Raw genomic sequence first — 13,376 nt, 5'->3', positions numbered from 1 at the left:
GTAATGCTTTCTATTTTTAAATATTGTTAAATGCATTAGAAAATTACCCATGGCAACTATATTTACCTTCTCCCCATCCTCAATCAAGCTTGGTTTTGGCCCTTCACAAGAAAATGTTTGGGCTCCTCTGGTCTAGTCTTTCATTTGTCATTTCATCATGTGTAGTTATATGGCTGTATTGATACCTGGCTGTTGTTTTGTTCTACACAGCAAATTCATCTGAGTTAAATTCTCGGTGTTGAAGCATTTCAGAGTTAAGTGTTGATGTTAAAGAGTTAGATTTTGATAAATGAATATAATAAAGAGTTAGAATTGATTTTATTCAGTGCGAAATCAAGGAGTTATCTTTTCAACACTTGGTGGTGTTATTTCCAACATCCGGGAATTCATGCAGCCCCAGTCACTGAAGAATTTTCCAGACGCCATTTTCCATCTGAGGTTTAGAACAGCAACTGATGAGTCAAACTACCTAAATGTTGGTATTTTACTGACTTTCTTTAAGGAAATACAGTTGTAAACATATTGTTAAGTTAATAACTTTAGAATGGAGTAACAATTTTAATCTTCTGCGGTTCATTCATGGTCGTTTGTGTATCTAGCTTAACTGCATTACTATTCACTTCTTTTCAAGAATGTTTTTATATATGCTCACGCATACATAGTGCATAAAAACATCAAATTTACATGTTCAACACATTTCTGTCACGCTTAATGCCATTTTGTGCGTTGTTACCCATCTGTAAAATAAAATCGACACTTCTCCTTTAATTCGAAGCAAACTAGCGAGGGAATCCCTGGAGCAGCCTAGCCTACTCTGCCCGGATGCTAACGGCAACACAGGACGGTTTCCATGAGCTCTGGAAAGTTTCTAAACATATCTGGTGAGTAAATGAACACATGCTTACTTGTAAAAGGCTTCCTGGCTGAAACATATGATTGTTTGTTATTCCTGTACGTTAATTTGGTTATTTTAAACACCGCGGCCCTTTTAAACTGGTTCATTCGTGGCCGTCCATATACCGTTAGTTCATAGACTCGCGTGATAACGTACGCTTGAATTATATTAAGTGTTGACAACCATTAAAGTCGGAATGTTAACATTAATGTCTTTAAATGACTTTCTCAGACATTTAAGGTTACAGAAGTCTCCCGGAAGTTGCGGGACTAACGTTAACGTTATCCCTCAAATGCACAGAGACTCCCAGATGCCCAAGTAGATGCCCGCAAATGAATGATAATCTCCCGGAAATCGCGCGTCTCCCGCCCGGTCATTAAACACTTTGCACACCCCTCTCCACCGCATCCCTCCCAGCTCTTCAGGTACGTCGCGCGCAAGTCACCCCCACCGCTCTTTAGGTACGTCGCGCGCAACTCATCCCATTGCTCTTTAGGTACCCATCTCTCCCGCTACCTCCCGCAAATCAACTCTGTATCCCCCGAAAATGACTTTTCCCAACTCGGGATGTCTGACGTTAGTAAGTTTGGCTATTTATGTAGTCAGGAACATCTTAGTCAAGCTTTTTCTCCCGCATGATATTGTGCTTAAAACTATAGGCTAAACTTAGCATGTACTGTACACAACATTTCCGTTTTATTAAAGACAATTTAGTGCATTGTAAACAGCCACCTGTCTGTAAAATTAATCAACTGATTCATATTTGAGCAGCCTAATGATGATACAGATTTGATTTGTAGATTTATTATCAATAATCAACATCTGAATCAAAAGATATCTGAAAAAGTGTGAGGCATACTTTGTGATGTTTATCTCTCCTTTTTATCTGAAGGTTATGCATATGTGTTAGATACTAATGTTTTGTTGTTTTTTTAACAGCCACAGTTCTCTATACAATAACACAAGACCCTGTGACGGTGGCTGATTAGAGACGGATGTTGTATTTCCAGAGTTGGTGAAAAGACCAAGCACACCTTCTTGGTCATATGTGGTGATAATAATGAAGGTATGTTTGATAAAGTTCTGTATTTGTTTCACAATAAGCTGAGAGGGTATTAGAGCATTAGAGAATAACAAATGACATGAAGGTGATAAGTTTTGTATTGTGGGTAAACTGTTACTTAAATAATGTTTTGCTCTTTACTTTGCACTTTTTCTCTTCTGCTTATCCTAATATTTTAGATTATATTTGGACCTGAAACATCTGCTAGACTCCAGTAAAGGTGGCGTCAATACTGGATCTGAAAGGGCCTAGCAAGTTAAATCTGGTAAAGAAACACGCACGCGCGCACACACGCACGCACGCACACGCTTGCAGAAAACTGTTGTTTATGAAGTTTATGAATATTTTTTACACTGTGGCCAATATTTTGGGGAAGTCAGCATCACTAAATGATATAAAAGATTTTAAGCTCCTCTAAATTTTGCTCCAAGTGTTGTGTTAAATTCAGGATTCTGGACAGACAGCTGCCTGTTTTTCCAGTTCTAGTCATAGTGGTTAACCTACTTGTTTTTGGAGATCCAACAGTGATGTATGTGTTTTTTTCTACTTTTTCATATCCTGTCACCTCAACCAGCTGGGAGAGTCAAGTTGTGGATCATCATGAAGATTTTCAAAAGGTGAGTTTAGATTTCTTGAATGTTTTATTTACTTTAAATGTTCTTTTAAATATGTCATAGAATTTGATTGCAATTTGTTTTCAAACATTTTTCTTAGTCATGCTGGAGTCTTGAAGAGTTCTTAGATGAGCATCACCCTATATCCGTGCATCAGGAACCACCAGACGAGCGATCAGCAGCTGCTACATCGTCATGGATAAAAAGGTCATCCTGTGGCTGGGAAGCACTTCATTCACAGGACATGCTTGATGAGATTTCCTAGCTCCAGTTTGTTTTCACACAAGTTTACAGCATTTGTACCTTCATTTAAACTGCTGTGTTTAATATGGAGGACCAAGGAAACACCCGAAGTGAAAGATTTGCACGCCAAGTTGTTTAAAATGTAATTTCACAAGAAAACTATGAGTTCAGAAGTAAACTATGAGTGACGATATATTGAACTTTCAAATTGCTCTGATGAAACACCAAGTTTGGACCAAAGGACTGAAACAGCCTTTTTGAGCACTGGTCATACATATTTTGTTGATACTGTCTGTACTAATAAAACATTTAAAGCAAATTTGACATTGTTGCATTTTAAAAACTGAATGAATTGTTGAAGTGGTGAATGTTTTCAAATAAAATGTTTTTTCTTTTGTAATTTACAGTCTATTTGACCTTTTTACCATATTTACACTCAAGAGAGTTGAATAAAATAACAATATATTACACCAGGCGGTGTTAAATATAGTTACATTTTTTTAACTCTGCCCAGAGTTAAAATTAACCCTTACTTCGGTGTCAATGTGCCAACCCTTTTGAAAGTGTTGATTTAACTCTGTTTTGAGTGGACCCCATGAGACACTTTCAAAGTGTTGAAATTAACACCCATAGAGTTGTTTTGGGTCCCCATATTTTGCTGTGTATGCTATGGCTATTTAAACAAAAGAAACTGAAATAAAGTTGAAATATTTAAAAAATAAACCTATTACGCAAGTAACCCTGCACAGAGAGCTAGTTTAGATTAGTCTGAAAATGTATGTCTAGACATTTGGGAGATGAGCAAAAAATAGAATAGACATCTCCATGCCAGTGCAGGATTAAAATTCTTTGTCATTGCTTCAAGTGTGTTTCATAGGTGATTGCATTTGCAACATTTGACGCTTGCGTATTTTTTCTTTAAGGGATATTATTACACTAGCATTACTAAAACGATTGAATGATATATTTAAATTGAATTCAAGTTTATTTGTATAGCACATAGCGCCAGCAAACAAAGATAAAATATGAGGAAGAGAAGTTAAATGAGGAAAAAAATTTGATACGCGGAATTGAATTGAATTGAATTCCGAGCATATAGGAACCTTGCTCATTAGCGTTCTCTTCTAGGACATTTAAAGATATTGGCAAAAGTTGAGTTTTTTATAGGGTAAAATGTTTATTTCAACCTGTCACTTACACAACAAATATGATTATCTCATGATTGTTAAACGTAATATAACAAACGCTCTGCTCTAGAAATAGACACCGTTTATTCGATTTATCAAGGTCTCCATATTTCACTATTTTGTAGGCTAACTGTCCCACTTCAATATCTAGAATACTATCCACAGTTTACCGTTCATGCACGGATGCTCTTGGGCTCCTGCATTTTTTTGCGCTCGCTTGAATTAAAGCGCCTGCGCTGTGAAGATGAAGTGCCCGCCTGAAAAAGACCCACTTACGCTGTAAACCGGTTCAACCTAAATAAAAGCGAAATTCTAATGAAGAAAATTATCAAAATAGAAATGATTGTGAGCCGAGTGGTCAAATGGGTGGTCCAGTTCAGGTCAGTAAGTGCAACGGTTAGAAAGCTCCACCCCTGCAGAACACCTCTTGTACAGCAGGTAAAGTGGGATTTCATTCTCTGAACACCTGTCCTATTATATAGAACAGTGGCTAAATTCTGACAGAATTATATCAGTTTAGTTGTACAGCTACTGACTGAAGATATTTTGTTGTTGTATTTTTCTACTTGAATCTTCTAAGTAAGCAAGGATAACAGGTGGAATATAATGAAGCTTCAAAGTGTTAATGCATTTCTTCTCATGTTTGCTGGCACCGTAGTCATTGGGTATGTATTTATACTTTTGTAATTGGTGTTCTGTAGTCTTGGTTTTTTGGAGGTTAATTTGATAAACTACAGCAAATTAAAAAACAAGCCTGGTGATTGAACAAAAAGTTGATTGGTAATAGTTTATGGGCTATTATAGAATAGACCATACTCAGACTACGCAGCATAAAAAACAACCAGACTAACACCTGTCGCTTTTGTTCACATGCTCCACACTAAAAAAGTGGTATATAGGCTAAGGCACACAATTGTTTTTGTTTTCAAAAACATCCCAGATGTACGTTTTTAAAAACTATTTTTTAGAGGAGCATGTTTTGTTCATGGTCACCTTCATAATCAAGTTCATGCATGAATTAAAGAAGAAGTAAGGTTTGAGAATGGTTTAAGCAGTAATATTATATATGTTTTCGAGACAAAACTTTTCTTCATTGATATCATTGTTTTTAATTGTTAATTGATTCTACATGACTTTGCCTGTCATTTCGAGTTTAATCGGCTAAATATTTTTGTCACAATAAGCTTTAGCCTTTAGAGCGGGCATGATAAAAAAAAAAAAATTATAACAAAGGCATAGGCAAAAACAATATAGGGTTATCATAATTTCTGTTGGTGTTTTTCTTGTTTTAATAAAGGTATACATGTTTTTGACATTGTAGATTTAGCCCAAATCCTCCGACTTCCCGGGCGTAGCGAATTAAGGTGCAAATTTTAGCTGTCTGACGTGTGCGCACGTCACCAGTGGGTTTATCGGGAAAACGTAGGCTATAGATGCAGCGATAAGGGGGCTAGTTAACCTGGGTCATTTTAATCTCTCCAGTCAGGAACTAAATCTGTTTCTGACATCTGTGTTCAACTCTTCACACTGTGCGATTTTAGACACGATGTGGTTTTCTGAGACACATTTGGTAAATCCTAATATATAATATTTTATTTAAATACCTTTGTCCTAGAAATTAATATGTTTTGATAATTTAACAAATCTCTGCACCCCTTGCAATTACCCGGTTGAGAACCGTCTCTGTCCACACTCCCAACAACTGCTGTAAATTAATTTAAATAAATAATAAATTAAACCTTTATGTGCTTTTCTAAACAATGAGCGTTTGTAACATTATTTGGATGCCTTAATTACCTCATCCGTAACTCCTGATCCCAATGATTTGACTATATCAGCTTGGGTTTAACACTCATGATTTTCCTTAAATATCTGTAATTCCTAATCATAATAATTTGACTATCAGCTTGGCTTTAACATTCATAATTTGCTATCCCTTTCCCCATAGACTCTTTTATTTGGGCGTCACCTCCCCCTCAATAAGGTGAGTTTTTCCAAATTATGTATAATTCTTTCTAGAAATGAATGAGATCAGCCTGTACATTTATTACTTTAATTTAACAGTGAATCTATATTTTATTTACTCTTCAATCAGCAACAGTTCTCCATTCATGAGATAAAAATGCACTGTCTGCCTAAATAGATCAATAACCAGATTAGCATGTCGAATTAACTGTGGCTGTTGAGTACATTTATTGTAAACGGTAAACATATAGCTTATTTAATCTTTACAAATGTGCGTAAATACTTTGAAAGAGCGACAAGCTTTTGACTAAAGCTAAAAATGGCGCCACCTTGTGGATCTTGAAAAAGTACACCTCTCAAAAGGAAAAATCTTCAGTTCTCAGGTCGAGATTCATGATAACATTGTTTTCAGGCATTCGTGATATTCATTAATGCTTCACAGTAAGTCAAATTAATGTAATAACATGTGAGATTATAAAAAAATAACCCATTCTGATATGTAGTAGATTAATATTCTTATTATAGACAAAGATGCACACAACACTGACCAATGTTACAGCATTGACTATAACAACCATCTTTCTGTTGCAGACATATAGAGCAAAGATTCTGCCTCAAGTAAGTATTGTCACTGCTCACATACTTACTGAAACTTATACTTTAAATGTTCACACAAAACAACAAGCTTTGAGGACTTAATTATAAATAAACAGGGAATACTGACATAAGCACATTAACAAGCTAGACATCCACACAAATACAACCGAAGCTATAATACTACAGAACACATTCATCCAAATATTACTGTTTGTCTTCATTTTCTTAGTATAACAAAAAAGAGCTCGGAAAATGTTCTCTTGCAGTCGCCTCAAGGGTAAGTTCAAACATTGTTTTCAACAGCTCTGCTCTAATTTTTATGATCTGTTTGTTTGTTTGTTGGATCTTATTCAGAGTCTAGAAAATATGTCTTTTGAAGATATTACATTTATATGTCAACTTCCATAATAAAGTGATGGAAAATCAGGTTATTTTCTGTTAAAGTTACTGTACCTCAAATAAATACACATCAGCTTTTTACAGAAACCACAACCAGCTTCAAAAAAATAATTGTTAAAATAGCCTGCACAATGAGTTCATGTTGTCTATATGTTTAATAAATAAATGTGTATTGCTACTAGTTAAGCGTACAAGTAAATCAAAGACATTTTAAAAAGGGCAAGAGCTTAAAAACTTTGAAAGTTCAATGGATGTTGGATTGAATGCAGCAGTTGACAGATAAGCAGTGGGTTTGAATATCACTAGTAAAATTGTTATATTAATGAAGTCAGTAAAGAGATTCATTTTAAGATCCAAGTTCATCTAACTGTATGATATTGTATGTACTTATGAATAGTACTAAAGGTAAAAGTAAAGAGGAATAACAAACTGTGACTGTACATCATAACCATATATTACTGAAATTTTGACAAGTCTTATTTATTTTACAGGCTTAAATATAATCAGCCCAGTGTATTGGGGTAAGAAAAATAAACACTTCAACATTTTTATTATATATTATATTATATTATATTATATTATATTATATTATATTATATTATATTATATTATATTATATATTGTACTATACATATGTATGTGATTATCCTTTTTTAAAACAGCCCAGATGGCAAAGTTGGTCCTCTGGCACCATGGTTAGCTCCAATTGTTTCTGAAGGAAGTTTTGATCCCACACTGATTGATGCAATCTACAAACAACAGAACATTACTGTAGCAACCACCATCTTTGCTCTTGGAAAGTAAGTTTTTTTTTTTTTTTTTTTTAATCTATCTGGGCCCTGGAAAAGCGGCAGAAAACGAATGAATGAATTATATTCAATTTATTGTATATTAAAGGTACTGTTCACCAAAAAGGGACAACATAGATAATTTACTATTCCTTATGGAACAGCCATTATGTAGCAAATATGTAAACCAAATTAGAATGAGAAGTGCTATTGTTAGATAAACCTTTTATCCATTCTCTCGAAAATGGCTACAGAGTCTTCTTTGGGCAAATCATTCCACCAGCATGGAATAGTAAAAATGAAAGATCTTTAAAAAAAAATGATTTTGACCACTACAAAACACTTGCAAAATGTGCAAACCCATACAACTCTGACTAAAAATCTGAGGTAAAATGTGAGGAAATGCTATATTAATTTTACATGAGTACTCATTTTTAAATGTAAACACGCACATACCTGTACTTTCAAGAGACTGAAAATTCCTAGAAACATCTGAGTGTTTGAAAGTCATGTTTAACAGAAGATTCGTAATTCGTCAGCCCATAGACACAGCTAAAATGTACGAGTATTATGTTATGGAATATTATGACCCCTGACTTTTTGATGGTGTTTGTTTAAATAAAGCTGCACATAGATCACACTCAGATGTAATGTGAGCAAAAGCCTGGTCCAGCAGCTATCATGCTGTTCTCAACCGAGGATTCTGCCAAAGCTTGTGTCCAGGACACCCACAAACTTTAACTCAACAGGTTAAGAACATTAACAGAAGAGTTGGTTAAAACTCTTCCAGCTGCCCATGCCAAACCTACCACTTTTTCAACAAACCCATCATCAGCAGCCATATTTAGCCTCATAAATACCAATCCTTGCCAAGTCTTCTCTAAGAAATTCAATTAGTCATCTGATATTGCAAAGATTTCTTGCTTCAGTGCTCACTGTTAGTCAGAATAAGAGAATCTGATCTCATTTGACGGTTCAGTGTTTAATAAAGTCCTGCATTGCTTACAAAAGTGTTTTTGAACAAACAAATTGTGTTAAAAACACTCTCAAATTGTTGTTTCACAAAGGACTGAATCTACAATTAGTGACTTGCAGAGAAGGAGAGCATCTTATTTGACTATACATTTGACTACAGCTCTTCTACACATTTGACTACTGCTTCTCTCAGTCATATCCATAATGCAGGAATAGGAAGCATTGTATTTGTCTAAATATCTGCTTGGTTTGTTAATCTCCATTTCTATCCAGTCCCTGCTTTGGTAAGCTCAGACAATTTTACCACATTCTAGATAAGTGATTCATTCTGATCATACACCTTTTGTCCACCGGGTTTTTCTTTGTGGGAAAAAGGTATAATTTTCATGGTCTAAGCAACATCACAGCACTATTTTTTAAACGATTCAACTCCTCTTTGACATTTAACCCTAAATTAAATAATACTAAATTTGACAACCTCCAACTTCTGCATTAAACTCCTTCACACCAACAAATTGCCTGAAATCCAGGGTAGTACCAACATTATTAGAGTAATAGACAGATTCTTCAAAGTATGAAGACCCATCTCTGCACAAGCCTGTGCTGATCCTTAATGGACCACTATCTATTTAATTGTCTGAATCTGGGTTGGGAGGAATTAAATTGGTAATGTATTTACATTTTTATGATCCTTCCTTTCTGTTTTATTTTTCAGATACACCGTTTTTCTAAAAGATTTCCTGGAGTCTGCAGAGCAACATTTTTTTGTTGGGTTTCGTGTGCACTATTATGTCTTCACCGATCATCCAGAGCAGGTTCCTGATGTGAATCTGGGTGAAGAACATGAACTGACGGTGATGACCGTAAATAGTTCGAGCAGATGGCAAGATATGAGTTTGGGCAGGATGAAAAGGCTGGAGATGCTGATTGAGAGTGGACTGGTCAATGACGCTGACTATCTTTTCAGCCTTGATGTGGATACAAAGTTCTACGGCCGCTGGGGAGCAGAGACTTTGGGTGATCTTATAGGTGTGATACATGCATGGTATTATTATACACCTCGTGAGCAATTCCCATATGAGAGAAGGCCTGAGTCTCAAGCGTTTATCCCTTATTCTGAGGGTGATTATTATTACGGTGGAGCTGTGCTTGGTGGTTCAGTGAAGTGCGTATATCAGCTTGCTAAAACCTGCAGAGAGCAACTGGACATTGATGCAGCTAAATCCATTGAGGCAGCATGGCAGGAGGAGTCACATTTGAACAAGTACTTCCTTTACAACAAACCCAGTAAACTGCTTTCACCCGAATATTCTTGGGATGATAAAAAGTCTAAACCAGACCAGATTAAAATTATTCGCTATTCTCATATTCCTAAAAACTATGCTGACGTTCGTCCAAACAAATAGAAGCTGTTATAGAGAGAGATGAAAAAAAAATAGGTGTGCGGTAACAAAGAAGAGCCAGTTGACCAAAACAATTTTGGAAAATCATCTTTATTAAACTGTTTCAAATAATAATAAAGAAATTAGTTAAAAATGTTATTTAGCATAGGTACAAATGTGTATTTTATTAAATTAAGTAATATTAACTGTGCCACATAACCTGTGTCATTATTAAGTTACAGACAGTAACAATAAAGAGAATAAAGTGCAGTGACGCAAAAAAGAAAATTTAAAATGGTGTCTTAATATGAGAACAGCAAAGTACAAGTGGATGAAGATGATAACACAAACACAATCAATAATGAAAAACTTTTTGATTTTTTTATATTTAATAAAATAAACGATCAAATGTGTACATTTAAGATCAATAATTTACATAAACCCTCTTTCAGTACAAGATAAGTTAGAAGTACTGGATGACTAAATTGGCCTTTGTGTGTGAATGGGAGAGTGTATGGGTGTTTTGAGTTGTATCTGAGTTGCGGCATGAAGGACATCTGCTGGTAAAACATATCACAGAGAAATTGGCACCTCTTTATAAAGCTCAGACTAAGCCGAAGTTAAGTGATTGAGTAGCTTTACATACTGTATACCAGGTTGACCAAACTCGGTCCTGGAGGCCAGAGTCTTGCAGAGTTAGCTCCAACTTGCCTTAACAGACCTACCTGGAAGCTTCTAGTATGACTTGTAAGAGCTTGATTAGCTACTTCGGGTGTATTTAATTAGGATTGGAGCTAAACCTTTCTGGACACCAGCCCTCCAGCACTGAGTTTGGGCACTACTGCGGTATACCTAGCAGAATCTGCAAAATGTTAATCATTTTACCAAAATAAGCAGGCTCATACAAAAAACCTGTTGTTTTTCAATTAATGCAGACCTCATTCATTTATTTTCTTGTCAGCTTAGTCCATTTATTAATCCAGGGTCGTCACAGCAGAATGAACCGCCAACTTATCCAGCAAGTTTTTACGCAGCGGATCCCCTTCCAGCCGCAACCCATTTCTAGGAAACATCCACACACACATTCACACACAATCATACACTACAAACAATTTAGCCTACCCAATTCACCTGTACTGCATGTCTTTGGACTGTGGGGGAAACCGGAGCACCCGGAGGAAACCCACGCAAAGGCAGGGAGAACATGCAAACTCCACACAGAAACGCCAACTTAGCCGAGGTTCGAACCAGCAACCCAGCAACCTTCTTGCTGTGAGGCGACAGCACTACCTACTGCGTCACTACCTCACCCCTAATGCAGACCTGCATTAATTTATCTTAAGGTATTTAAAATACACATAGATTTCATGTATTCCACATAGGAAAATAGTTTAATTAAAAAGAATGACCCTGATCAAAAGTTTACATTTGATTCGTAAAACTGTTGTCATCTGAAAGATCCACATTTTTTTGTGTTGTTTTTTTTTTTGTAATATTTTCAAGCATTTAAATAGCTTTTTACATAAGGGGGAAATAAACCACAACCAGTGTGCAGCAGACACTTTAACAATTTAACATTACTTAAGAGGTATAGCCTACCTTTGGAGGTTTTGCAATTCTAATGTCATTATTCCTCAATATTTTAGATGTACAGATTTGTACTGTGTACTAGTTTAATGTTAAAATAAGTGCTGCTTGTTGTTGAAATAGCTTTTTAATGTTGAAATAGCATTCTGTTTCATGAAACTTCTTTAGGAGCACTGCAGTTGAGTCTAGTTATTATGTTGCTTTTTTGCAAGATTATGCAAAATAATTAAAGTGGTTAACTTATTTTACAGTAAATGCATTGTTTGGTGGTTTATTTAGCTTACCTATGTCCATACTTTGACATAGACTACTGCAAGACTTTGAATGTTAAAGAGCAAATGATCACTTGACCACTTTTGTGGGTTTGGTAATATTACAATAAAATAAGTAGACGGATAAAAAACATTTATGTAATTTAAGCAACATGACTACAACAAATAAAATTAATAATGGCCTATTTAAAGGGTCACGAAACACCAAAACACATTTTTTGAGCTGTTGACAGTCGTATATGTGTCCCACACTGCTAAAAACACTATTAGGACACCTATATTTCACTAAAAAGTGTAAATTGGTTGTTTTTGCGTTATTTCAAGCAAATTCGTACTTCCTGTTTGAAACAAATTTTTGAAGCTGCGTCACGGTCATGACATAATAGCGTTGTATTCCAGCATGCAGACTGGTTGTCTGTGCCAGAGTGAGTCTTATTACGTCTTACAGTGTGCTGCATTAATGCATGAGTAAGGCTTGGTTCAAACCAATCAGCGCGCTCTATTGTGCAACTTCATTAATATTCATTACTGTCACAGTGTAGACGGCAAAGACGCCATGTTGTGTTGGCAAAACAAGCGTGAAGTGTTGCTTTTATAGTTTGCTGCCATTAAGTTTCGTTTACATTTTCTCTCTGTGAGAGCGCAGACTCACGCGTGGATTAACAGTGTACGCGACGCGCGACAACAATAACTTACGTGTCTAAGGAGGATTATTGTTTACCTGAGAGCTGTTCTCATCTGCAAACGCTGAGATCCAGATTGTAGTCTCCTCTAAATAAAGATGCGGCTCTAGTTGCTGGTGATTGTCCTGTCTCTACAGATTTGGTAAGTGAGCGACCAGTGCTCTTTGTTTATTCAGTTCGTATTTTATTCGTATCAAACAAACTATTGCACCGAGTGCAATAGTTAGCATTAACAGTTACAACCAAACTATAACCTCGTGTTGGATTTTGTGACCGGAATAACAAACGCAGCTTTCTGACGCTACCTGCCGTATGTATCTAAGTTTCCGAAAAATGCTGAGTTTTTTTTTCTCTCATTCGCCGTGCGGTATCAAACATTGCATGAAAAATACACGCTTAGAGCGCGCCCAAATAGACACTCCCATACCAAGCCGCTTTTCTTCCTCCGACACTCCCCCTAAACAGAGCTGGACACGCCCACTTTTCTGACTTTTTCCAAAGTAGAGATGTGAAAACACCCTGCTGACACGAGGGGGTTTCATGGCCCTTTAAATATTTTATGTGAGAATAATCATGGATTGAAAATAATTTGTCATATTGGTTGCATCGAGGGGCCCACAAATAAAATTCATGTTAGGGCCTCATGAAGGCTTGATTGTGTGTATACTGTTGTTTCATATAAATTAAAGATTTAACTTGTTATTGGATTTTAGTGTACCACATGTT

The 13,376-nt window shown here is 36.0% G+C and overlaps 1 protein-coding gene and 1 long non-coding RNA gene across 5 annotated transcripts in view; both read left to right on the top strand.

Moving 5' to 3' along the window:
* gbgt1l3 (globoside alpha-1,3-N-acetylgalactosaminyltransferase 1, like 3) overlaps positions 1–13,357 on the top strand; it is a 53,179-nt gene extending 39,822 nt beyond the window's left edge. The window contains exons 1-8 of one of the 4 annotated variants that reach the window (XM_073950193.1): positions 4,221–4,440; positions 4,583–4,667; positions 5,951–5,986; positions 6,559–6,585; positions 6,794–6,841; positions 7,455–7,484; positions 7,626–7,763; positions 9,442–13,357. In XM_073950193.1, coding sequence (XP_073806294.1) covers positions 4,609–4,667; positions 5,951–5,986; positions 6,559–6,585; positions 6,794–6,841; positions 7,455–7,484; positions 7,626–7,763; positions 9,442–10,132 — 1,029 coding nt within the window. In that variant the 5' untranslated portion in view covers positions 4,221–4,440; positions 4,583–4,608 and the 3' untranslated portion in view covers positions 10,133–13,357. 4 annotated transcript variants of the gene reach the window in all.
* Positions 418–3,215, top strand: LOC141385807 (uncharacterized). The gene is made up of 6 exons (XR_012406844.1): positions 418–475; positions 776–881; positions 1,835–1,961; positions 2,138–2,223; positions 2,533–2,575; positions 2,673–3,215. It is a non-coding gene; the product is annotated as an uncharacterized lncRNA (long non-coding RNA).
* Positions 13,358–13,376: the final 19 nt, after the last annotated feature.

Source organism: Danio rerio, chromosome 5, assembly GCF_049306965.1.
Source record: "Danio rerio strain Tuebingen ecotype United States chromosome 5, GRCz12tu, whole genome shotgun sequence".
Taxonomy (NCBI): domain Eukaryota; kingdom Metazoa; phylum Chordata; class Actinopteri; order Cypriniformes; family Danionidae; genus Danio; species Danio rerio.
This window is presented reverse-complemented; position numbering and strand designations above follow the sequence as displayed.